This window comes from Rhinoraja longicauda, chromosome 19, assembly GCF_053455715.1.
Source record: "Rhinoraja longicauda isolate Sanriku21f chromosome 19, sRhiLon1.1, whole genome shotgun sequence".
Classification (NCBI taxonomy): Eukaryota; Metazoa; Chordata; class Chondrichthyes; order Rajiformes; family Arhynchobatidae; genus Rhinoraja; species Rhinoraja longicauda.
The window spans coordinates 4633752-4657034 of NC_135971.1; the positions used below are offsets into that span (position 1 = coordinate 4633752).

Sequence of the window (23283 nt, forward strand, 5' to 3'; positions counted from 1 at the left end):
GAGGGAGAGAGGAAGAGAGAGAGAGAGAGACACACACACACACACACACACACACACACACACACACACACACACACACACCTGGGCGGTGGGCCGCTGTTTCCGAGCTGTATCTCCAATCTAAACTGAAGCAAACTAAACTGCTGTCTCCCCGTTCAGTAGATTTCAAAAGAAGTCAAAAGCAATCTGTACAGTCCAAGTAATTTTGAGTTTATTTCAATTACAGTATTGGAAGCAACAATGCACATCATTCAAATAAACACGGTCTTTCAATTAGCTTGTCGTGTGTGTCAATGGTTGGGTACATTTTCCAAATCACTGAAGTAACATGAACTGTATCTATTCCATTGAACTAGTCATTGAACGGAGTTAATAATACCGTAACGACTTTTGCCGAGAAGGGTCCAATCCCATTACATTTTAAAAATATTTTCACAAAGGTAATTCCTGTTCCGTTGCCGGACGGGTTTAGCGCGTTAAAATAAACGGATCGGCAGCTCTGATTCCACTTGCTGTTTATTTCTCTCTTCCCACATTTACATTCCCCCCCGGTTTTATTTCCGCGCTCACTGGGGTTTTTTTACGACGCGGAATTTGGGGATTAAATGGGAGCCGTTCAGCGCCGACCTGTTGTCCACCGGGTTTCTGCCCCACAGCCCCTGAACCCCGCTCCTGACGCCGGTCCCGGGACCCGACCCTTTTACACACCCGGAGCGGAACCGGAGCACATTCTCAGCCACTGGTCTTTACGCCAAGGCCCGAAGAAAGGATAAAGTTTCTCCGTGAATTTATTCCCAGTGAAGGTGTGGAGATGGGACTTGGTGCCCGCGTCGTAAAATGAAACTGTCCCGGACTCGTAACTGAGATAAACTCCCACCCTCCCGGGGATGGGACGGGCGGGGAGACGGGATGGAGGGGAGGTGAATGCAACAAACCCGTCATCCCGCCGCCAGATGCTCCAGACTCCAGTCTCCGGGGTCAGGTCGTCCTCTACCTCCCTCTCCACAGACTCTGCGGCGACTCCCAGACTCCAGTACTCACTCCCCTCCACCTCCCAGTAATGTCTCCCCGATGTGAATCCCTCCGATCCCAGCACACACACACAGTCTGTAAACCTCTTCCCGGTGTCAGGGAGACTCCTCCGGGTCCGGGTCCATCTCACCCTCTTCCGATCCTCAGACACCTCGAGCTGCGCATGCGCTGTTTCCACATCCAGGGTGACGGGGACTGGGGGGAGAAGCAGAGAATCAGAGAGTCCTCGGGGGTCGGGGGGAGACTCGGGCAGCGCGGCCCCGGGACCGGGGGAGAGGCCGCTCGGCCTCAGGCACAGGCGGGCGGACAACTGAAACCCTGCCCGGGGTTTCACCCACAACCACATCGGGTGGACAACAGACATCTTCCCCGGAGTTTTTAATCCAGGGATGGAGAGGGGGAATGTCGTGAGGTGGGGGAGGGTGGACGGGGAGGACGAGTGCGGAGAGTGAGGAGGATTGCGAGATCGCGGTGGTGAAGGAGAAACGAAGGGAGGGGGGGAGGCTACTCACATATGGAGGCAGATCGGAGCAAGAGGATATAGAGCTTAGCGGTAATTTGAGGTTGTTAAAGAGGAGGTAGAGGTGCGTGGTGGGGTCGTCATGATCACAGTGAAAGGGGGCAGACACGAGGGGCCAGATGACCTGCCCCTGTTTCTTATAGTGGAGGGTGAGAGAGAGAGGGAGGGGTGACTTGGACCATGGAAGGAAGCAGAGGTTGAATGATCGGGTGTTGGACAGAATACCATGTTCTCATGGGCCGCTCGGTGGCGCAGCGGTAGAGTTGCTGCCTTACAGCGAATGCAGCGCCGGAGACTCAGGTTCGACCCTGACTACTGGCGCCGTCTGTACGGAGTTTGTACGTTCTCCCCGTGACCTGCGTGGGTTTTCTCCGAGACCTTCGTTTTCCTCCCACACTCCAAAGACATACGGGTATGTAGGTTAATTGACTGGGTAAATGGTTTTTTAAAAATTGTCCCTAGTGTGTGTAGGATAGTGTTGATGTGCGGGGATCGATGGACGGCGCGGACCCGGTGGGCCGAAGGGCCTGTTTACGCGCTGTATCTCTAAATCTAAAAATCTAATTTTGCCCACTAATCTCCTATGTGGAACCTTGTCGAAGGCTTTCTGAAAGTCGAGGTACACCACATCCACCGGCTCTCTCCTGTCAATTTTCCTAGTTACATCCTCAAAGAATTCCAGAAGATTAGTCAAGCATGATTTCCCCTTTGTAAATCCATGCTGACTCGGGAACGATCCTGTTACTACTATCCAAATGCTCCGCAATTTCGTCTTTTATAATTGACTCCAGCATCTTCCCCACCACTGATGTAAGACTAACTGGTCTATAATTTCCCGTTTTCTCTCCCTCCTTCCTTAAAAAGTGGGACAACATTAGCTACCCTCCAATCCACAGGAACTGATCCTGAATCTATAGAACATTGGAAAATGATCACCAATGTGCCCACAATTTCTAGCGCCAACTCCTGAAGTACCCTGGGATGCAGACCATTAGGCCCTGGGGATTTATCAGCCTTCAGTCCCATCAGTCTACCCAACACCATTTCCTGCCTAATGTGGATTTCCTTCAGTTCCTCCGTCACCCTAGGATCTCTTGCCACTAGAATATCTGGGAGATTGCTTGTATCTTCCTTAGTGAAGACAGATCCATAGTACCGGTTCAACTCGTCTGCCATTTCCTTGTTCCCCATAATAAATTCCCCTGCTTCTGTCTTCAAGGGACCCACATTTGACTTGACTATTTTTTTCCTCTTTACATACCTAAAAAGGCTTTTACTATCCTCCTTTATATTATTGGCTAGTTTAACGTGGAGTGCAGTGCTCATCATGCAACACGTGGGAGATCAGGGATATTGTTGGTGTCCCTGATGACTACGTGTGCAGGAGGTGTGTCCAGCTGCAGCTCCTGGCAGACCGTATTGAACGGTTGGAGCTGCTGTTGGATTCATACTGGAGCATCCACGATGCTGAGAAGGTCGTGGATAGCACGTATAGTGAGTTGGCCACACCGCACGTAAAGGTTAAGCGGACAGAAAGGGAATGGGTGGCCACTAGCCAGCGTAGCAGTAGGCAGGTAGTGCAGGAGTCCCCTGCGGTCATCTCCCTCCTAAACAGATATACCATTTTGGATACTGATGGGGGAAATGGCTCATCAGGGGAAGGCAGCAGCAGCCAAGTTCATGGCACCGTGGGTGGCTCTGCGGCAAAGGAGGGGAGGAAAAAGAGTGGAAGGGCTATAGTGATAGGGGATTCAATTGTAAGGGGAATAGATCTGCGGTCGCAAACGAGACTCCGGGATGGTATGTTGCCTCCCTGGTGCAAGGGTCAGGGATGTCTCTCAGCGGCTGCAGAACATTCAGGAGCGGGAGGGTGAACAGCCAGTTGTCGTGGTGCACATTGGCAACAAAGATATAGGTAAAAAACGGGAAGAGGTCCTACAAGGTGAATTTAGGGAGCTAGGAGATAAACTTAAAAGTAGGACCTCAAAGGTAATAATCTCAGGATTACTACCAGTGCCACGTGCTAGTCAGAGTAGAAATAGGAAGATATTTCAGATGAATACGTGGCTTGAAAAATGGTGCAAGGGGGAGGGATTCAAATTTCTAGGACATTGGAACCAGTTCTGGGGGAGGTGGGACCAGTACAAACAGGACGGTCTGCACCTGAACTGGAATGGAACCAATGTCCCTGGGGGAGTGTTTGCTAGTGCTGTCGGGGAGGATTTAAACTAATGTGGCAGGGGGGTGGGAGCATGAGCAGAGAGACAGAGGGGTGTAAAATGAGGGTAGAAGCAATAGGTAGCAAGGTGAAAATTAAAAGTGGCAGGCAGACAAATCCAGGGCAAAAATCAAAAAGGGCCACTTTTCAACATAATTGTATAAGGGGTAAGAGTGTTGTAAAGGCAAGCCTGAAGGCTTTGTGTCTCAATGCAAGGAGCATTCATAATAAGGTGGATGAGTTGAATGTGCAGATAGTTATTAATGAATATGATATAGTTGGGATTACGGAGACATGGCTCCAGGGTGACCAAGGCTGGGAGCTGAACATCCAGGGATATTCAATATTCAGGAGGGATAGAGAGAAAGGAAAAGGAGGTGGGGTAGCGTTGCTGGTTAGAGAGGAGATTAACGCAATAGAAAGGCAGGACATTAGCTTGGAAGATGTGGAATCGATATGGGTAGAGCTGCGAAACACTAAGGGGCAGAAAACGCTAGTGGGAGTTGTGTACAGGCCGCCTAACAGTAGTAGTAGAGTTGGGGATGGCATCCAACAGGAAATTAGAAATGCGTGCAACAAAGGTAAAACAGTTAGAATGGGTGACTTCAATCTACATATAGATTGGGTGAATCAATTTGGCAGAGGTGCTGAGGAAGAGGATTTCTTGGAATGTATACGGGATAGTTTTCTAAGCCAACATGTAGAGGAACCAACGAGAGAACAGGCTATTCTAGACTGGGTATTGAGTAATGAGGAAGGGTTAGTTAGCAGTCTTGATGTGTGTGGCCCCTTGGGCAAGAGTGACCATAATATGGTTGAGTTCTTCATTAGGATGGAGAGTGACAGAGTTAATTCAGAAACAACGGTTCTGAACTTAAAGAAAGGTATCTTTGAGGCTATGAGACGTGAATTGTGGATATGCAATGGAAGGCATTTAAAGACCACATGGGTGAACTACAACAATTGTTCATCCCAGTTTGGCAAAATAATAAATCAGGGAAGGTAGTGCATCCGTGGCTAACAAGGGAAATTAGGGATAGTATCAAAACAAAAGATGAAGCATACAAATTAGCAAGAAAAAGCAGCCTACCAGAGGACTGGGAGAAATTCAGAGTCCAGCAGAGGAGGACAAAGGGCTTAATTAGGAAAGGGAAAATAGATTATGGAAGAAAACTGGCAGGGAACATAAAAACTGACTGCAAAAGCTTTTATAGATATGTGAAGAGAAAAAGATTAGTTAAGACAAATGTAGGTTCCTTGCAGTCAGAAACAGGTGAATTGATCATGGGGAACAAGGACATGGCAGACCAATTCAATAACTACTTTGGTTCTATCTTCACTAAGGAAGACATAAATAATCTTCCGGAAATAGCAGCGGACCGGGGGTCAAATGAGATGGAGGAACTGAGTGAAATCCAGGTTAGTCGGGAAGTGGTGTTAGGTAAATTGAATGGATTAAAGGCCGATAAATCCCCAGGGCCAGATACGCTGCATCCCAGAGTGCTTAAGGAGGTAGCCCCAGAAATAGTGGATGCATTACTGATAATTTTTCAAAACTCTTTAGATTCTGGAGTAGTTCCTGAGGATTGGAGGGTAGCTAATGTAACCCCACTTTTCAAAAAGGGAGGGAGAGAGAAAAAGGGGAATTACAGACCAGTTAGTCTAACATTGGTCGTGGGAAAAATGCTAGAGTCAGTTATTAAAGATGGGATAGCAGCACGTTTGGAAAGTGGTGAAATCATTGGACAAAGTCAGCATGGATTTATGAAAGGCAAATCATGTCTGACGAATCTTATAGAATTTTTCAAGGATGTAACTAGTAGAGTGGATAAGGGAGAACCAGTCGATGTGTTATATCTGGACTTCCAGAAGGCCTTCGACAAGGTCCCACATAGGAGATTGGGGTACAAACTTAAAGCACACGGTATTGGAGGTTCAGTGTTGAGGTGGATAGAGAATTGGTTGGCGGACAGGAAGCAAAGAGTAGGAATAAACGGGTCCTTTTCGGAATGGCAGGCAGTGACTAGTGGGGTACCGCAAGGCTCAGTGCTGGGACCCCAGCTATTTACAATATAAATTAATGATTTGGACAAGGGAATTGAATGCAACATCTCCAAGTTTGCGGATGACACGAAGCTGGGGGGCAGTGTTAGCTGTGAGGAGGATGCTAGGAGGCTGCAAGGTGACTTGGATAGGTTAGGTGAGTGGGCAAATGCATGGCAGATGCAGTATAATGTGGATAAATGTGAGGTTATCCACTTTGGTGGCAAGAACAGGAAAGCAGACTATTATCTGAATGGTGGCTGATTAGGAAAAGGGGAGATGCAACGAGACCTGGGTGTCGTGGTACACCAGTCATTGAAAGTAGGCATGCAGGTGCAGCAGGCAGTGAAGAAAGCGAATGGTATGTTGGCATTCATAGCCAGGGGATTTGAGTATAGGAGCAGGGAGGTTCAGGGACTACTCCAGGGAGGTTCTGCTGCAGTTGTACAGGGCATTGGTGAGAGCACACCTGGAGTATTGCGTACAGTTTTGGTCTCCTAATCCGAGGAAAGACATTCTTGCCATAGAGGGAGTACAGAGAAGGTTCACCAGATTGATTCCTGGGATGGCAGGACTTTCATGTGAAGAAAGACTGGATAGACTCGGCTTGTACTCGCTGGAATTTAGAAGATTGAGGGAGGATCTTATAGAAACTTACAAAATTCTTAAGGGGTTGGACAGGTTAGATGCAGGTAGATTGTTCCCGATGTTGGGGAAGTCCAGAACAAGACGTCACAGTTTAAGGATAAGGGGGAAGGCTTTTAGGACCGAGATGAGAAAGTTTGTTTTCACACAGAGAGTGGAGGATCTGTGGAATTCTCTGCCACAGAGGGTAGTTGAGGCCAGTTCATTGGCTATATTTAAGAGTGAGTTAGATGTGGCCCTTGTGGCTAAAGGGATCAGGGGTTATGGAGTGAAGGCAGGTACAGGATACTGAGTTGGATGATCAGCCATGATCATATTGAATGGTAGTGCAGGCTCGAAGGGCCGAATGGCCTACTCCTGCACCTATTTTCTATGTTTCTACCCTCGTACCCCATCTTTTCTCCCCGTATTGCCTTCTTAGTTGTCTTCTGTTGCTCCTTAAAAGAGTCCCAATCCTCTGGCTTCCCACTCTTCTTTGCTTTGTTGTACTTCTTCTCTTTTATTTCTATGCTGTCCTTGACGTTCCTTGTCAGCCACGGGTGCCTCTTACTCCCCTTAGAATCTTTCCTAATCTTTGGGATAAATTGATCCTGCAACTTCTGCATTATTCCCAGGAATACCTGCCATTGCTGTTCCACCGTCTTCCCTGCTAGGGCCTCCTTCCAGTGAATTCTGGCCAGCTCCTGCCTCATGCCTCTGTAACCCCTTTGCTATACTGTAATACTGACACTTCCAATTTTCCCTACTCCCTCTCAATTTGTGGAGTAAAACTTATCATATTGTGGTCACTGCCTCCTAATGGCTCTTTTACCTCGAGTCCCCTTTGCTGTTTTTGTTATATGATCATGGCTTGGATGTGAATGTGGGAGGTGTGATTAGTAAGTTTGGGGAGGAAGCAAAAATTGAGGATAGTGGGGAAGGTTGTCAGAGTCTGCAGTAGGATGCAGGGTAATTATCTAAACCTTATTCGCATGCAGGGATATCAAATCACGAGAGCGAAGGTGGGAGACTGTTTCAGGGAGGAGTGGACGAGGACTAAAGGAGACCCCAGTGGCTGTGCCTATTGCAAATAGGTATACCCTCTTGGGAACTGTCGGGGCAGAAGACATTTCCAGTCCGAGTGGCGGACCTGTTGGCAAGGATACTCGACAGGGGAGACCGAAGTCAGGAAGAGCCGTAGTGGTCGGTGAATCCATCGTCCGAGGGACGGACAGAAGATTCTGTGGCAGCAGGAGGGACTTGAGGATGGTCTGTTGCCTCCCTGGTGCCAGGGTTCAACACATCACAGACCGGCTTCAGAAAATCCTAGTGAGGGAAGGCGATCAACCTGAAGTCGTTGTGCACGTGGGCACGAATGACGTCGGGCGGAAGAGGAAGGAGGTGCTACAGCGGGAGTTTAGAGAGTTGGGAAAAACACTGAGAAGTAGGACGTCGAAGGTGGTTATCTCTGGACTGCTACCGGTACCTCGTGCTGGTGAGGCCAGGAACAGAGAGATAGAGGGTATGAATTTATGGCTGAAGGGCTGGTGCAGAGAGCAGGGATTTAGATTTCTGGACCACTGGGATCTCTTCTGGGCTAGGGGTGACTTGTACAAAAGGGACGGGTTACATCTTAACAGCTGGGGGACAAACATTCTGGCAGGCAGGTTTGCTAGTGTGACACCTGTGGCTTTAAACTAAGTAGTGGGGGGGAGGGGTTAACAAATTGTGAATATGAAGATGAGGTAAAAGGGAATACAGGAGATATTGCAAAAGACTCTCGGAAGAATGGGAACAGAAGTTCTAGAGGGGAAAAGAAATTAAGGGCAGGGCCAATTGTGACCGATGTGAGAGGGGAGGTAAATACAGAAGTTAAAGTGTTGTACTTAAATGCGCGTAGTATAAAAAATAAAGTGGATGAGCTTGAGGCTCAGTTAGTCATGGGCAAGTATGATGTTGTAGGGATCACTGAGACATGGCTACAAGAGGACCAGGGCTGGGAACTGAATATTCAGGGATACATAACGTATAGAAAAGACAGACAGGTGGGCAGAGGGGGTGGGGTTGCTCTGATGGTAAGGAATGATATTCATTCCCTTGCAAGGGGTGACATAGAATCAGGAGATGTTGAATCAGTATGGATAGAAATGAGAAATTGTAAGGGTAAAAAGACCCTAATGGGAGTTATCTATAGGCCCCCAAACGGTAGCCTCGACATAGGGTGCAAGTTGAATCAGGAGATAAAATTGGCGTGTCAAAAATGTAATGCTATGGTGGTTATGGGAGATTTCAACATGCAGGTAGACTGGGAAAATCAGGTTGGAAATGGACCCCAGGAAAGAGAGTTTGTAGAGTGCCTTCGAGATGGATTCTTAGAACAGCTTGTACTGGAGCCTACCAGGGAGAAGGCAATTCTGGATTTAGTGTTGTGTAATGATCCTGATCTGATAAGGGGACTAGAGGTAAAAGAGCCATTAGGAGGCAGTGATCACAACATGATAAATTTTACTCTGCAAATGGAAAGGCAGAAGGGAAAATCGGAAGTGTCGGTATTACAGTATAGCAAAGGGGATTACAGAGGCATGAGGCAGGAGCTGGCCAAAATTGACTGGAAGGAGGCCCTGGCAGGGAAGATGGTAGAACAGCAATGGCAGGTATTCCTGGGACTAATGCAGAGGTTGCAGGATCAATTTATTCCAAAGAGGTGGAAAGACTCTAAGGGGAGTAAGAGACACCTGTGGCTGACAAGGGAAGTCAGGGACAGCATAAAAATTAAGGAGAGGAAGTATAACATAGCAAAGAAGAGTAGGAAGACAGAGGATTGGGACTCTTTTAAAGAGCAACAAAAGTTAACTAAAAAGGCAATACGGGGAGATAAGATGAGGTACGAGGGTAAACTAGCCAATAATATAAAGGAGGATAGCAAAAGTTTTTTTAGGTACGTGAAGAGGAAAAAAATAGTCAAGGCAAATGTGGGTCCCTTGAAGACAGAAGCAGGGGAATTTATTATGGGGAACAAAGAAATGGCAGACGAGTTAAACCGTTACTTTGGATCTGTCTTCACTGAGGAAGATACACACAATCTCCCAAATGTTCTAGGGGCCGGAGAACCTAGGGTGATGGAGGAACTGAAGGAAATCCACATTAGGCAGGAAATGGTTTTGGGTAGACTGATGGGACTGAAGGCTGATAAATCCCCAGGGCCTGATGGTCTGCATCCCAGGGTACTTAAGGAGGTGGCTCTAGATATAGTGGAAGCATTGGAGATCATTTTTCAATGTTCTATAGATTCAGGATCAGTTCCTGTGGATTGGAGGATAGCAAATGTTATCCCACTTTTTAAGAAAGGAGGGAGAGAGAAAACGGGTAATTATAGACCAGTTAGTCTGACATCAGTGGTGGGGAAGATGCTGGAGTCAATTATAAAAGACGAAATTGCTGAGCATTTGGATAGCAGTAACGGGATAATTCCGAGTCAGCATGGATTTACGAAGGGGAAATCATGCTTGACAAATCTACTGGAATTTTTTGAGGATGTAACTAGGAAAATTGACAGGGGAGAGTCAGTGGATGTGGTGTACCTCGACTTTCAGAAAGCCTTCGACAAGGTCCCACATAGGAGATTAGTGGGCAAAATTAGCGCACATGGTATTGGGGGTAGGGTACTGACATGGATAGAAAATTGGTTGACAGACAGAAAGCAAAGAGTGGGGATAAATGGGGCCCTTTCGGAATGGCAGGCAGTGACCAGTGGGGTACCGCAAGGTTCGGTGCTGGGACCCCAGCTATTTACGATATACATTAATGACTTAGACGAAGGGATTAAAAGTACCATTAGCAAATTTGCAGATTATACTAAGCTGGGGGGTAGTGTGAATTGTGAGGAAGATGCAATAAGGCTGCAGGGTGACTTGGACAGGTTGTGTGAGTGGGCGGATACATGGCAGATGCAGTTTAATGTAGATAAGTGTGAGGTTATTCACTTTGGAAGTAAGAATAGAAAGGCAGATTATTATCTGAATGGTGTCAAGTTAGGAGGAGGGGGAGTTCAACGAGATCTGGGTGTCCTAGTGCATCAGTCAATGAAAGGAAGCATGCAGGTACAGCAGGCAGTGAAGAAAGCCAATGGAATGTTGGCCTTCGTAACAAGAGGAGTTGAGTATAGGAGCAAAGAGGTCCTTCTACAGTTGTACCGGGCCCTGGTGAGACCGCACCTGGAGTACTTTGTGCAGTTTTGGTCTCCAAATTTGAGGAAGGATATTCTTGCTATGGAGGGCGTGCAGCGTAGGTTCACTAGGTTAATTCCCGGAATGGCGGGACTGTCGTATGTTGAAAGGCTGGAGCGATTGGGCTTGTATACACTGGAATTTAGAAGGATGAGGGGGGATCTTATTGAAACATATAAGATAATTAGGGGATTGGACACATTAGAGGCAGGAAACATGTTCCCAATGTTGGGGGAGTCCAGAACAAGGGGCCACAGTTTAAGAATAAGGGGTAGGCCATTTAGAACGGAGATGAGGAAGAACTTTTTCAGTCGGAGAGTGGTGAAGGTGTGGAATTCTCTGCCTCAGAAGGCAGTGGAGGCCAGTTCGTTGGATGCTTTCAAGAGAGAGCTGGATAGAGCTCTTAAGGATAGCGGAGTGAGGGGGTATGGGGAGAAGGCAGGAACGGGGTACTGATTGAGAGTGATCAGCCATGATCGCATTGAATGGTGGTGCTGGCTCGAAGGGCTGAATGGCCTACTCCTGCACCTATTGTCTATTGAGAGTGCAGGTTTATATTGAGAGCAAAGTATTTTAAAGTATATCTGAGATTTATGTTTTACTGGACCAAGTGGATCCGTTGGGCCCAAACCTCTCCTGCATTGGTGCAGCACCCTCTCCTCCCCACCTCCCCACCTCTCCCCCTCCTCCCCCCCCTCTCCCCCTCCCTCACTCCTCCCCCCCCCCTCTCCCTCCCTCCCCCTACGTCCCTGGGAGATAGATTTAAACCTTAAAATGTGAATAACTTAAAAAATATAACACTGATTTCAATGAAACTTCTTCCATGAGCACCAAAGGGATGACGGTGAGTAAGGTGGGCTTAAAATCGTCATGCTATCGTGTACCGTTTTGGCTGTAGTTCAGGAACAAACAAACAAACGAGAGGTTTAGTACATAGATTTACACTGAGAGTGGGTGATATCTGGAACATGCTACAGTGGAGGTGGTGGAGTGAGATATAATCAATATATTGGCGGTATTTAAATAGGTGAGGTGGAGAAGAATGCCGATGGAATGTGGGCCAATCGATTAGTATAGCTGGGAAAAGATGGTCATGGACACGATGGGCCGAAGGGCCAGACTCTGTAATGTACAACCATGGCTCTCAGCTCCAAGAGCACTGAATGACTGAGTCTCCACTGCCTCCGGTGCAGGGTCGTTCCCCAGCCTCTGCGTGCAGTAATGTCTCCTTATCTCTGTGCTACATGGTGCGGCCCACATTCTGAGAGAGTGCCCGCTCTCCAGACCCCTCTGACAGGGGAACCATCCTCCCTGCATCCAGCCCACTGAGCCCTGTAAGAACTGTGTGTTTCACTGATATCCCCTCTAATACACCCAAACGCTCGAGTACACAGGCCTAGTCTCCCCAATCTCACCCCGCACAGCAAAATCATTGTCCCAGAGAGAAGTATTGTCAATCTTTGCCGCATTCAACTCTGTGTAAGGTTTATCATGCTGTAGGTATGAAAAAAACTAAAGATCACAAGAAAATAGCAGGAGGAGTAGGCTCCACTCCTCAGGCCGACTCCGCCATTCAATGTGATCATGACTGATCTAAGATGGCACCAATTCCTGTTCTATACAAGTTGTCCATAGCCGCCAATTTCTCGATCCTTCAAATATCCATCTGTGTTCACTTTGCCTATTCCAATAATCTGACCCATCACTACCTCCTAGGGCAGAACATTTCAGATGTTCACTGCTGTTTATGTGATATTTCTAAGGCTTGGATGTGAATGTCGGAGGTATGATTAGCAATTTGATAGCAGCAACCTCTATGGTAGGTTGATCAGGAAGGCTGGAACGTATGGAATCCAGGGTAGTTAGCGAGTGGGGAAAAATGTGGCCGGAAGGTGGGAGGCAGAGTTGTTTTTCAGACTGGAAGCCTGTCGCAAGTGGTGTACCACAATGCTCAATGCTGAGTCAACTGTTGGTCCCTAATCATACAAATGATTAGATAAATGACGTGTATGTGGGTGGCATGGCAAGCAGGTTTGTGGATGAGACTAAAATTCATGAGACATGGTGGAGAGTGAAGAAGGTTGTCTAAGATTAAACTGATCGTAATGAACTGGGCCAACGGACTGAGGAATGGGAGATGCAGTTTTCTAAACTTCGTGGGCATCGGTTTAAGTTGTGAAGGGAAAGTCTAAAATGTTCTTGAACGGCAACGTTTTCAGGCACTGGGTGGCAGAGAGATAGCTGCCATCGGAGGTGTAGAGGCGAATACAATTTCTCTCGGCAATGTTTGCATCTGTGTTACTACAAGGCATTATAAACAAGAAGAGGGGAAACTGAACATGTTTTACCTCGCTTAATGGCAGATGTTTCTCTCCACAGCGTGTTCATCAAAAAGTGTTGATGGAATTTTTCAATCGGCAAGGCACCGTCTGTCACTGTGAGTGCTCTATCTTCATCACTAACCCTGCAAATATTCAGCAGCTGGTTATAAACTGAGCCTCAACAATGTCTTTGAGCTGATACACACAAACATGCAGTATTTCAGTCAAGAGCATGTCCTACCTCCTCTTCCTCCCAGCTTCCTCCTGCAAGAAATAAAACACAAATCTGAGCAGACTGAGACGGGACGTCCACATCCCAACAGCAGGAGTTTCACACAAATCACAACAAGCCCCAGAAATGTTCCATTGCCCAGCATTTATTGTCATCGTCACAGAGACAAATATTGGATATTGCACGAGAGATCCTACAAGTGTATTAATAGCAAAATAATAACTAGGGGGAGAATAGGTACCTTTAAGAGCAAAGGGATAATTAGGATAGGATAGGTCCCCTTAAGTGCTGGTGATCTCAAGGCATGTTAAGGTGGGTAAATCACAGGAATTGATGAAGTGATCTGAGGGCAAGCCTTCAACAGATCAGTTTAATGCCGCGTAATTATTTCCCACTAAAGAGGAACATAGGACAAACTTTCCACATGATCTTTTGATTTCGTGGAGATTTTCCATCTTTTCGGGGAAATTTCAAACATTCGCTATCTCAGTGACAGGATCACAGTAACTCATCCCAAGGAGACCGCAGGCAGTGCAGAGATCCCGCAGATTATACGGGAGGCCATTTAGTTTGGGAACAACAGCAGCACAGCTCTGGAACAGACGGAGCATTTACCCAGTTCTCAATTAGTGGCCCAATTATAGGAAGGATGTCGACAAAATGGAGAGGGTACAGAGGAGATTTACTAGAATGTTGCCTGGGTTTCAGCACTTAAGCTACAGAGAGAGGTTGAACAGGTTGGGTCCTTATTCTTTGGAGCGTAGAAGGTTGAGGGGGGACTTGATAGAGGTTTTTAAAATTTTAAGAGGGACGGACAGAGTTGACGTGGGTAGGCTTTTCCCCTTGAGAGTGGGGAAGATTCCAACAAGGGGACATAACTTTAGAATTGAGGGACAAAAGTTTAGGGGTAACATGAGGGGTAATTTCTTTAGTCAGAGGGTGGTGGCTGTATGGAATGGGCTTCCGGTGGAAGTGGTGGAGGCAGGCTCCATTTTATTATTTAAGAGTAAATTGGATTGGTATATGGATGAGAGGGGATTGGAGGGTTATGGTCTGAGAGCAGGTAGATGAGACTAGGTCAGAGAGAGTGGTCGGCGTGGACTGGTAGGGCCGAACGGGCCTGTTTCCGGGCATATAGTTGTTATATGGTTATATGGTAATGCAGCATTTATCTCAGAAATATCCCCCACCATTTTGTGACTGTGCGCTTTCACTTCGCCAAACTGGAGTGTCACCCCTCACCTTCAGAAACACCACACCGTCCTGTTGATCCATCTGTTGCTGCAACTTTAAGAGATCCTCCTCAATGGAATTTAAATTCTCTTCAATCTCTTCAAGTTTTTTCTCCATTGTATTTAGAATCTTCTTCTCTTCCTCCCGGATATCTGCCAGTACGCGCTGCTCTTTCCCAGTGAGAATCTGGTGCAGTTCAGCAAACTGGGAAGTGATCTTGGACTGAAGGTTGTGTGACTGTTCCTGTGAAATGAAAGGGGAAGATCAATATTTCATGTCACTGATTGTGTTTCCTCACGACTTTGACCGTAACATTTGTCCTGTGCATTTTTATTTTCTTTGACAATTCAATAGTTTGTCTAAATGTTTCTGAAATGTCGAGAGGGTAATCTTATTACCCATTAATCCTCTACCCCAATGCAATACCCTGCTTTCCTTTTCATCTTCCCTTTAATTCCTATTTATCCGTCCACCATCCACTGTCCCAGGGATAATTTTACAGTCCCCGATTGACCATTGAACCAGCGTGTATTGGGGACGTGGAAGGAATTAGACGCGGTCACAGGGAAAAGGCGTGAACCACACGGGCAGCGCCCGAGGTCAGGATCGAACCCGCACACCAGAACTAGGAGACAGCAGCACTACTTGTGTCACTGCGCTGCCCTGTTATTACACGCGTCACGGGGATCAAACCTACACAAGGTCAGGAAATCGAAACTTAAAAGCCTCACCAGAACTCCAGAAATCTTCTCTTTCTGTTGCTGCTCCATTTGCTGGATCTCTGATTTATATTTGGTGAGAGACTGGATGGAAGATTTCACCCGATCCTGGAATTGTGTTTGGGAATCAGAAAATTAAATTGTTGAACAGTAAAAATGGAATTAAAATGATGTGATTAAAATCGGTTTGCTTTTACCTTGTGGTTTTCAACAGCTTCTTTAACCGGCATGAAGCTGTGGGACTTGTGTTCCCGCCCAGCTGCACAAACCAGACAGATCAGCTTCTTATCAGTTTCACAAAACAGCTTCAGTTCTTCCTGATGTTCCTCGCAGTGAAGTTTACTTTTCTTCTCTGCAATTTCCCGATTCAGGCTCAGTGTTCGAGCTTTCTCAGCCAGTCTCGCCAAGGCCCGACTCACCCTGAGGGTGCGGTCTGTAAACACCTCTCTACATTCCGGGCAGGAGTTTCTCCCCTCCCTGTCCCAACTCTGTGTGATACAGGAGCGGCAGAAGTTGTGCCCGCACTCCAGTGTAACCGGATCGGTGAAGAAATCCAGGCAGATGGGACAAACTACCTCCTCGGCCCAACTCTCGACCTGGTCTTTCGAAGCCATGTTAACTCCGCCACTTCCTGGTTCAAAACGCGTTCCCTTTCGCGCAGCTGCTGAACCCTTGCAGTATCGGGGCACGGCTGAGGGGAGGCGGAGCTCAGCCCCGTCAATCACAGCCCTGACCAGCAACTGGATGTTATATGCAACAAGCTGCGGGTAAATTTCATTCCCTTAAACTAAATACATCAGTGTTTCCCATCGTGAATTGATCATTATATTAGGCTGCACAATGATATTATATCCACAGCAAACACTGTTATTTCATTTAACAGTCTCATGTGCAAACTTGGATTCAACTCAATGAGCCAATTATACTCGATTGTCACATGAACCAAGGGACAGTGAAATGCTTTGCTTTTGAATGCAATCCGGTAAAATACAGACTTCCCCCAGACAGTACAGAGAGAGTCGCCACGTTTCTGGGGCCACCAAAGTTGCGGGATGTTTATGGAACAGTCTATATTTTCCCGCAGCGGCGAACCAGGTCCCGCCGCACGAGGCAGCAGGCGCCCCCGCGCCGCCCCCATTCCTTCTCGGCTCTGACGGGACGACATGGATTTTAGCTCAGTGGGGGCAAGTTTCAAGGAGATGTGCGGGTCATGTTTTATTACACAGGGTGGTGGGTGCCTGGAACGCGCTGCTGGAGTGGGGGTAGAGGCACATAAGGGAGAGGCATTGCGTAGTCTAATGTGGGCTGAAGGGACTGATCTTGTTCGATGTGACCATCAACTAAACCGACAGGTTCACTATAGCTCCCATTCCCAGCTCCTCCCCCACAACCATTGGGTTCTTCAACCGACCTGCAGTGCCCGCGTTTGGCCCATATCCCTCCAAACCTGCCCTATCCATGTATCTGTCCAACTACTTCGTTAACGTTGTGATAGTCCCTGCCCAACTACCTCCTACTGGATAATCTCGATACAGAAAAAATGTTCCCTACGTTGGGGGAGCCCAGAACCAGGGGCCACAGTCTAAAGGGGAGGCCATTTAAAACGGAGGTGAGAAGGAACTTTTTCACCCAGAGAGTTGTGAATTTGTGGAATTCTCTGCCACAGAAGATAGTGGAGGCCAATTCACTGGATGAATTTAAAAGAGATTTCGATACAGCTCTAGAGGCTGGTGGAATCAAGGGATATGGGGAGAATGCAGGCATAGGTTACTGATTGTGGATGATCAGCTATGATTACAATGAATTGCAGTGCTGGCTCGAAGGGCCATATTGCCTTCTCCTGCACAGATTTATAGACAATAGACAATAGGTGCAGGAGGAGGCCATTCGGCCCTTCGAGCCAGCACCGCCATGGCTGATCATTCTCAATCAGTACTTGGCCAATAAACGTATTCATTCATTCATCAACATATTCATTCATTCATGAAAAGGTGAGGCTAAAGGTGAAAGGAGTCAGAAAGGAGGTCAGATGAGGAGAGTAGTGAAATGTGAAGCTGCAGGGAGGGGTATGGATATGAGAGTCAGTCTGAAGAAGGTTCTCGACTCAAAACATCATCTATTCCTTTTCTCCACAGATGCTGCCCGACCCGCTGAGTTACTCCAGCACTCTGTGAAATGTCTCTATGCATGTTCTCCACAGATGCTGCCTGTCCCGCTGAGTTACTCCAGCTTATTGCGTCTACACTCTTGTTTAAGACCACCACACCCTGGGGAAAAGGCCTGTGACCATCCACATGACCAACGCTCCTCGTGGTTTTATACACCTCAACAAGAACCCCCCTCATCCCCAGAGTAGGGACCTACCCTGTGCAGTGGCTCCCTGTAACCTAACCCCCACTGTGCCCGTGCCAAGCTGGTCTATCCCTACTGCATCCTCTCCAGCACCATGCCACCTCCCTGTAGCTGGGTGCTAGAACTGTGGTCTCACCAATGACGTACAGATAGATACATCATGATGTACAATGGTGGCGCAACGGTAGAGCTGCTGCCTCACAGCGCCAGAGACCAGGGTTCGATCCTGACCACGGGTGCTGTCTGTATGGAATCTGTACGTTCTCCCCGTGACCTGCGTGGGTTTTCTCCGGCCTCTCCGGTTTAGGTCATAAGTGATAGGTGTAGAATTGGGCCATTCTGCCCATCGAGCCATTCAATCACGCCTGATCTATCTCTCCCTCACAACCACATTCTCCTGCCTTTTCACCATAACCCCTGACACCAGCACTGACCAACAATTTATCTATCTCTGCCTTAAAAATATCCACTGACTTGTGGCCTCCACAGCCGTCTGTGGCAAAGAATCCCACAGATTTACCACCCTCTGATTAAAGAAATTCCTCCTCATCTCCTTCCTGAACGAACATCCTTTAATTCTGAGGCTGTGCCCTCTTGTCCTAGACCTCTCCCACTAGTGGAAACATCCTCTCCACATCCACCCTATCCGGGTCTTTCACTATTCGGTGAAGTTTCAATGAGGTCCCCCCTCATTCTTCTAAACTCCAGCGAGTGCAGCGAAAATTGCTGACAATATTCCAAATGGGGCCTGACCAGTGCCTTGTAGAGCCTCAGAATAACACCCCCTGATTTTGTACACAAGCCCTCTTGAGATAAATGCTAGCATTGAGTTTGCTTTCTTTAGACCGACACACTTCCCTCCAAACATCTCAAGACCGACAGGCTTCTGTAAAATTAGAGATTGCCCCTTGTGTGTGTGTAGGGCAGTGTTAGTGCAGCCTGATCGCTGGTCGCTGCGTACCCGATGGGCCGAAGGGCCTGTTTCTGCGCCGTATCACTAAGCTAAATGACATTTTCACTGATGAATGTAGACACAAATGCTGGGCTAACTCAGCGGGTCAGGCAGCATCTGTGGAGAGAAGGAATAGGTGACGTTTCACAGAGTGCTGGAGTAACTCAGCGGGTCGGGCAGCATCTGTGGAGAACATGGATAGGTGACGTTTCACAGAGTGCTGGCGTAACTCAGCGGGTCAGGCAGCATCTGTGGAGAGAAGGAATGGGTGACGTTTCGGGTTCTTCAGAGAAGGGTCTCGACCCGAAAAGTCACCCATTCCTTCTCTCCACAGATGTGGCCCGACCCGTTGAGTTACCCCAGTACAGTGTTTGACTGACAATTGCCCACTCCCAACTCTGTGGACAGCAGCTCGCATTCTCTCTCTCTCCCTCTCCCTATCTCTCTCTCTCTCCCATCTCTTTCCCTCTCTCCCCATCTCTTTCCCCCTCTTCCCCATCTCTTTCCCTCTCCCCCATCTCTCTCCCCCATCTCTTTCCCTCTCTTCCCATCTCTTTCCCTCTCTCCCCCATCTTTCCCTCTCTATCCCATCTTTCCCTCTCTCCTCCATCTTTCCCTCTCTCCTCCATCTTTCCCTCTCTCCCCCATCTCTTTCCCCCTCTCCCCCGTCTCTCTCCCCATCTCTCTGTCTCTCCCCCCATCTCTCCCTCCCATCCCTCTCTCTCCCCCATCCCTCTCTCTCCCCCCATCCCTCTCTCTCCCCCCATCTCTCTCTCTCCCCCTCCCCCATGTCTCTACCTGCCAGCAGGTACAGCAGATGTACGGCCGTGCAGAGAGAGCGCCGCATCCTGGCCGTGTCCCGGTCCCGGTCACGTCTGGCGACCCACTCCAGGCTGTGGAGAAACTCCCTGCTGAAGCGGGATGGAGAAAAGGCAGAGAAAATGGAAAAAAATGGGAAAAGGGAAAAAAAAGGGAAAAGGGAGAAAAATGGGAAAAGGGAGAGAAATGGGAAAGAAATGGGAAAAGGTAGAGAAATGGGAAAAGGGAGAGAAATGGGAAAGGGAACAGGCAGGGAAATGGGAAAAGGGAGAGAAATGGGAAAAAGGAGGGAAAAGGGAGAGAATTTTGTTTAACCCGCTCTCATTACCGGACCCGACCGCCAGCACGGTCTCAGCCTCAGGTAACGTCGCTGAAACTGAACAGGAGCGCTGTCTCTGACAATCCAGCTTGGGCACTGAGTGAGTGAGTGAGTCCGTCCGTCCTGCTGGCTGCTGCCCGGGTCCGCCCCCTGCTGGCTGCTGCCTGGGTACGCCCCTGCTGCCTGGTTCCGCCCCCTGCTGGCCGGGTCCGCCCCTGCTGTTCGGGTCCGCCCTCTGCTGCCCGGGTCCGCCCTCTGCTGCCTGCGTCCACCTCCTGCTGGCTGGGTCCGCCCCCTGCTGGTTGGGTCCGCCCCCTGCTGGCTGGGTCCGCCCCCTGCTAGCTGGGTCCGCCCCCTGCTGCCTGGGTCGGTGTTTTGGGTAGAAAGGGGCGAGCGGACCAGGGAATTACGGAGGGAACGGTCTCTGCGGAACGCAGAGAGGGGAGGGGATGGGAAGATATGGCCAGTGGTGGGGTCCCGTTGTAGGTGACGGAAATGTTGGCGGATGATTTGTTGGATCCGCTGGCTGGTGGGGTGGAAGGTGAGAACGAGCGCTTGGTTCTTGCTTGGTCAGACTGAGTGACTGACTGACTGAGGAAGAAGGGTCTCGACCCGAAACGTCACCCATTCCTTCTCTCCCGAGATGCTGCCTGACCACCTGAGTTACTCCAGCATTTTGTGAATAGACTGACTGAGGAACTGACTGACTGTCAATAGAAACATAGAAAATGGGTGCAGGAGTAGGCCCTTCGAGCCTGCACCGCTATCGAATATGATCATGGCTGATCATCCAACTCAGTATCCTGTACCTGCCTTCTCTCCATACCCCCTGATCCCTTTAGCCACAAGGGCCACATCTAACTCCCTTAAATATAGCCAATGGTCTGCCCTCAACTACCTTCTGTGGCAGTGAATTCCACAGACTCACTGGCTAGTCAATTTATTTGTCACATACACATAAATGTGCAGCGAAATGAAAAATTACCCGCAGTTCAACAATAATATCAATAAGAATAATCAATAAAAATGCAATAACACTTACACAATCATAAACTAACACTAAACAAAAAGAAACATCCATCTCAGTGAGTCTCCTCCAGTCCCTCCTCACTGTGACGGAATGTCACAGAATTTATTTTCTCTTCCCCTGCTGTCTACTCCCACGGTCTGGCTGTTGGAGTTTCCACGTCGGGACGGTCGGGGCTCCCGATATTGAAGCCCCCGCCGGACGGCGAAAGGTCCGCGGCGGGACGACCCAAGCCCCGCGAATCGGGGGGGGGGGGGGGGGGGGCAAAGACGTTGCCGGTGCCGGTGCCGCAGCTCCCGATATCGGCCCAGGTGGTCCCCGCCGACTGAGTGAGCGAGCGAGTGGGCAAGCGAGGGGCCGACGTTGTTATTTATACTTTGTAATTAAAGCATTTTTCCATAATTACCTTGTTGGTGGTGGGTGCTGCTGTTGCTGCTGTCTGATGATGATGATTTTTTATTTGTTTCTCCTCCCACACCCCACACACACACCGACACCCCACACACACACCGACACCCCACACACACCGACACCCACCACACACTGACCACACACCGACACCCACCACACACACCGACACACACACACCGACACCCCCCCCCACACACACACACACCGACACACACACACCCCACACACATACACCCCACACACACATACACCCCCCCCCCCACACACACACACACACACACCCCACCACACACACACACCCCCCACCACTCACACACACACCCCACCACACACACCCCCCCACACACACACCCCACCGTGAGTGAGTGGCCGACGTTGTTATTTATACTTTGTAATTAAAGTGTTTTTCTATAATTACCTTGTTTGTAGTAAAAGCGTGAACTGAACAGGAGTTGCGTTGATGCTGATGTTGCTGCTGCTTTATATCTGTTCGTTGCGGGAAGATTGTTCCCGATGTTGGGGGAGTCCAGAACCAGGGGTCACAGCTTAAGGATAAGGGGGGTCTTTTAGGACCGAGATGAGAAAACATTTCTTCACACAGAGAGTGGTGAGTCTGCGGAATTCTCTGCCACAGAAGGTAGTTGAGGCCAGTTCATTGGCTATATTTAAGAGGGAGTTAGATGTGGCCCTTTTTGCTAAAGGGATCAGGGGGTATGGAGAGAAGGCAGGTACAGGCTACTGAGCTGGATGATCAGCCATGATCACATTGAATGGCGGTGCAGGCTCGAAGGGCCGAATAGCCTACTCCTGCACCTATTTTCTATGTTCTGCCCACCGGGACACAGACACACACATCGTGCAGATTGAGGCGGGGAGTTGTGTTGTTGTTGGGATCGGTGTCGTGTGAGGCTGAGGGTAGTCGCGGTGCTGCTGATTGCTACTGTTCCTTCTGCAGTTATTGTTCCTGCTGATGATGTTGCTCATTTATTTCACGCGTGCCTCACACACACTCACACATCCCGCAGGTGGGGGCTGCTGATTGCTCCTGTTCCTGTTACTGTTCGTGTTGGTTATGATGTTGTCCCCGTTGTCGTTGTCCTCCCCGACACACACACCCACGTCCCGCAGGTGGGGGCTGCGGTGCTGCTGTGCTGCGGTAGCGCTGCTACTATTGTTGCTGGTACAGCTTTACTTCCTCCTCCTTCTCCTCCCCAGCGCGCGCACGCGCATCCCGAAGGTGGGGGCTGCTGCTCGGGGCGCGCGCACGCGCATCCCGAAGGTGTGGGCCGCTGCTCGTGGCGCGCGCACGCGCACATCCCGCATGACGCGAGGGGGCTGCCCAGAGGCGCGCATGCGCACATCCCGCATGACGCAGCTGGGGGCGGCTGCCCAAAGGCGCGCACGCGCACATCCCGCATGACGCGTTGGGGGCTGCTGCCCAGAGGCGGGCGCGCACGCGCACTTCGCCGAGCCGCCATGACGCAGCGGGCCGGGGCCGTCAACTGAAGAACGCCGTTGAGGTTTGTTCATCCAGATCGTTCACGGTGAATAATCATCGGGGAAACCACCGATTATATTGAATTGTGGGCGTGTGTTTTTTGTTTAAACGTTCATTAACGGCTTGAATGGTCGCTCGATGGCGGGCGGGCCTTTCACTGAAATGTGAGGAAGGATATTCTTGTTATTGAGGCCGTGCAGCGTAGGTTCACCAGGATAATCCCCAGAATGGCGGGACTGTCATATGTTGAAAGACTGGAGCGACTAGGCTTGTATACACTGGAATATAGAAGGATGAGAGGAGATCTTATCGAAACGTATACGATTATTAAGGGGTTGGACACGTTAGAGGCAGGAAACATGTTCCCAGGTATGTAGGTTAATTGGCTGGGTAAATGTAAATGTAAAAATTGTCCCTAGTGGGTGTAGGATGGTGTTAATGGGATCACTGGGCGGCACGGACTTGGAGGGCCGAAAAGGCCTGTTTCCGGCTGTATATATATGATATGATAATGTTGGGGGAGTCCAGTACAAGGGGCCACAGTTTAAGAATAAGGGGTAGGCCATTTAGAACAGAGATGAAGAAAAACCTTTTCAGTCAGAGAGTTGAGAATCTGTGGAATTCTCTGCCTCAGAAGGCAGTGGAGGCCAATTCTCTGAATGCATTCAAGAGAGAGCTAGATAGAGCTCTTAAGGATAGCGGAGTCGGGGGTATGGGGAGAAGGCAGGAACGGGGTA

At 49.0% G+C, this 23283-nt stretch overlaps 3 protein-coding genes across 3 annotated transcripts in view; 1 reads left to right on the top strand and 2 right to left on the bottom strand.

Annotated features, from left to right (window-relative positions):
• LOC144603066 (uncharacterized) overlaps positions 1-23283 on the top strand; it is a 76596-nt gene that overhangs the window by 18339 nt on the left and 34974 nt on the right. The window lies entirely within an intron of this gene.
• Positions 286-13083, bottom strand: LOC144603058 (E3 ubiquitin-protein ligase TRIM39-like). The gene is made up of 2 exons (XM_078416196.1): positions 13012-13083; positions 286-1227 (listed from the first exon to the last, which is right to left on the bottom strand). The coding sequence occupies exons 1-2, from the start codon at positions 13049-13051 to the stop codon at positions 701-703; spliced, it is 567 nt and encodes a 188-aa protein (XP_078272322.1). The 5' UTR covers positions 13052-13083; the 3' UTR covers positions 286-700.
• On the bottom strand, positions 13138-22162 carry LOC144602593 (E3 ubiquitin-protein ligase TRIM69-like). The gene is made up of 4 exons (XM_078415721.1): positions 21467-22162; positions 15181-15276; positions 14459-14692; positions 13138-13179 (listed from the first exon to the last, which is right to left on the bottom strand). Exons 1-4 carry the CDS (start codon positions 21635-21637, stop codon positions 13138-13140), a joined length of 543 nt encoding a protein of 180 aa, XP_078271847.1. The 5' UTR covers positions 21638-22162.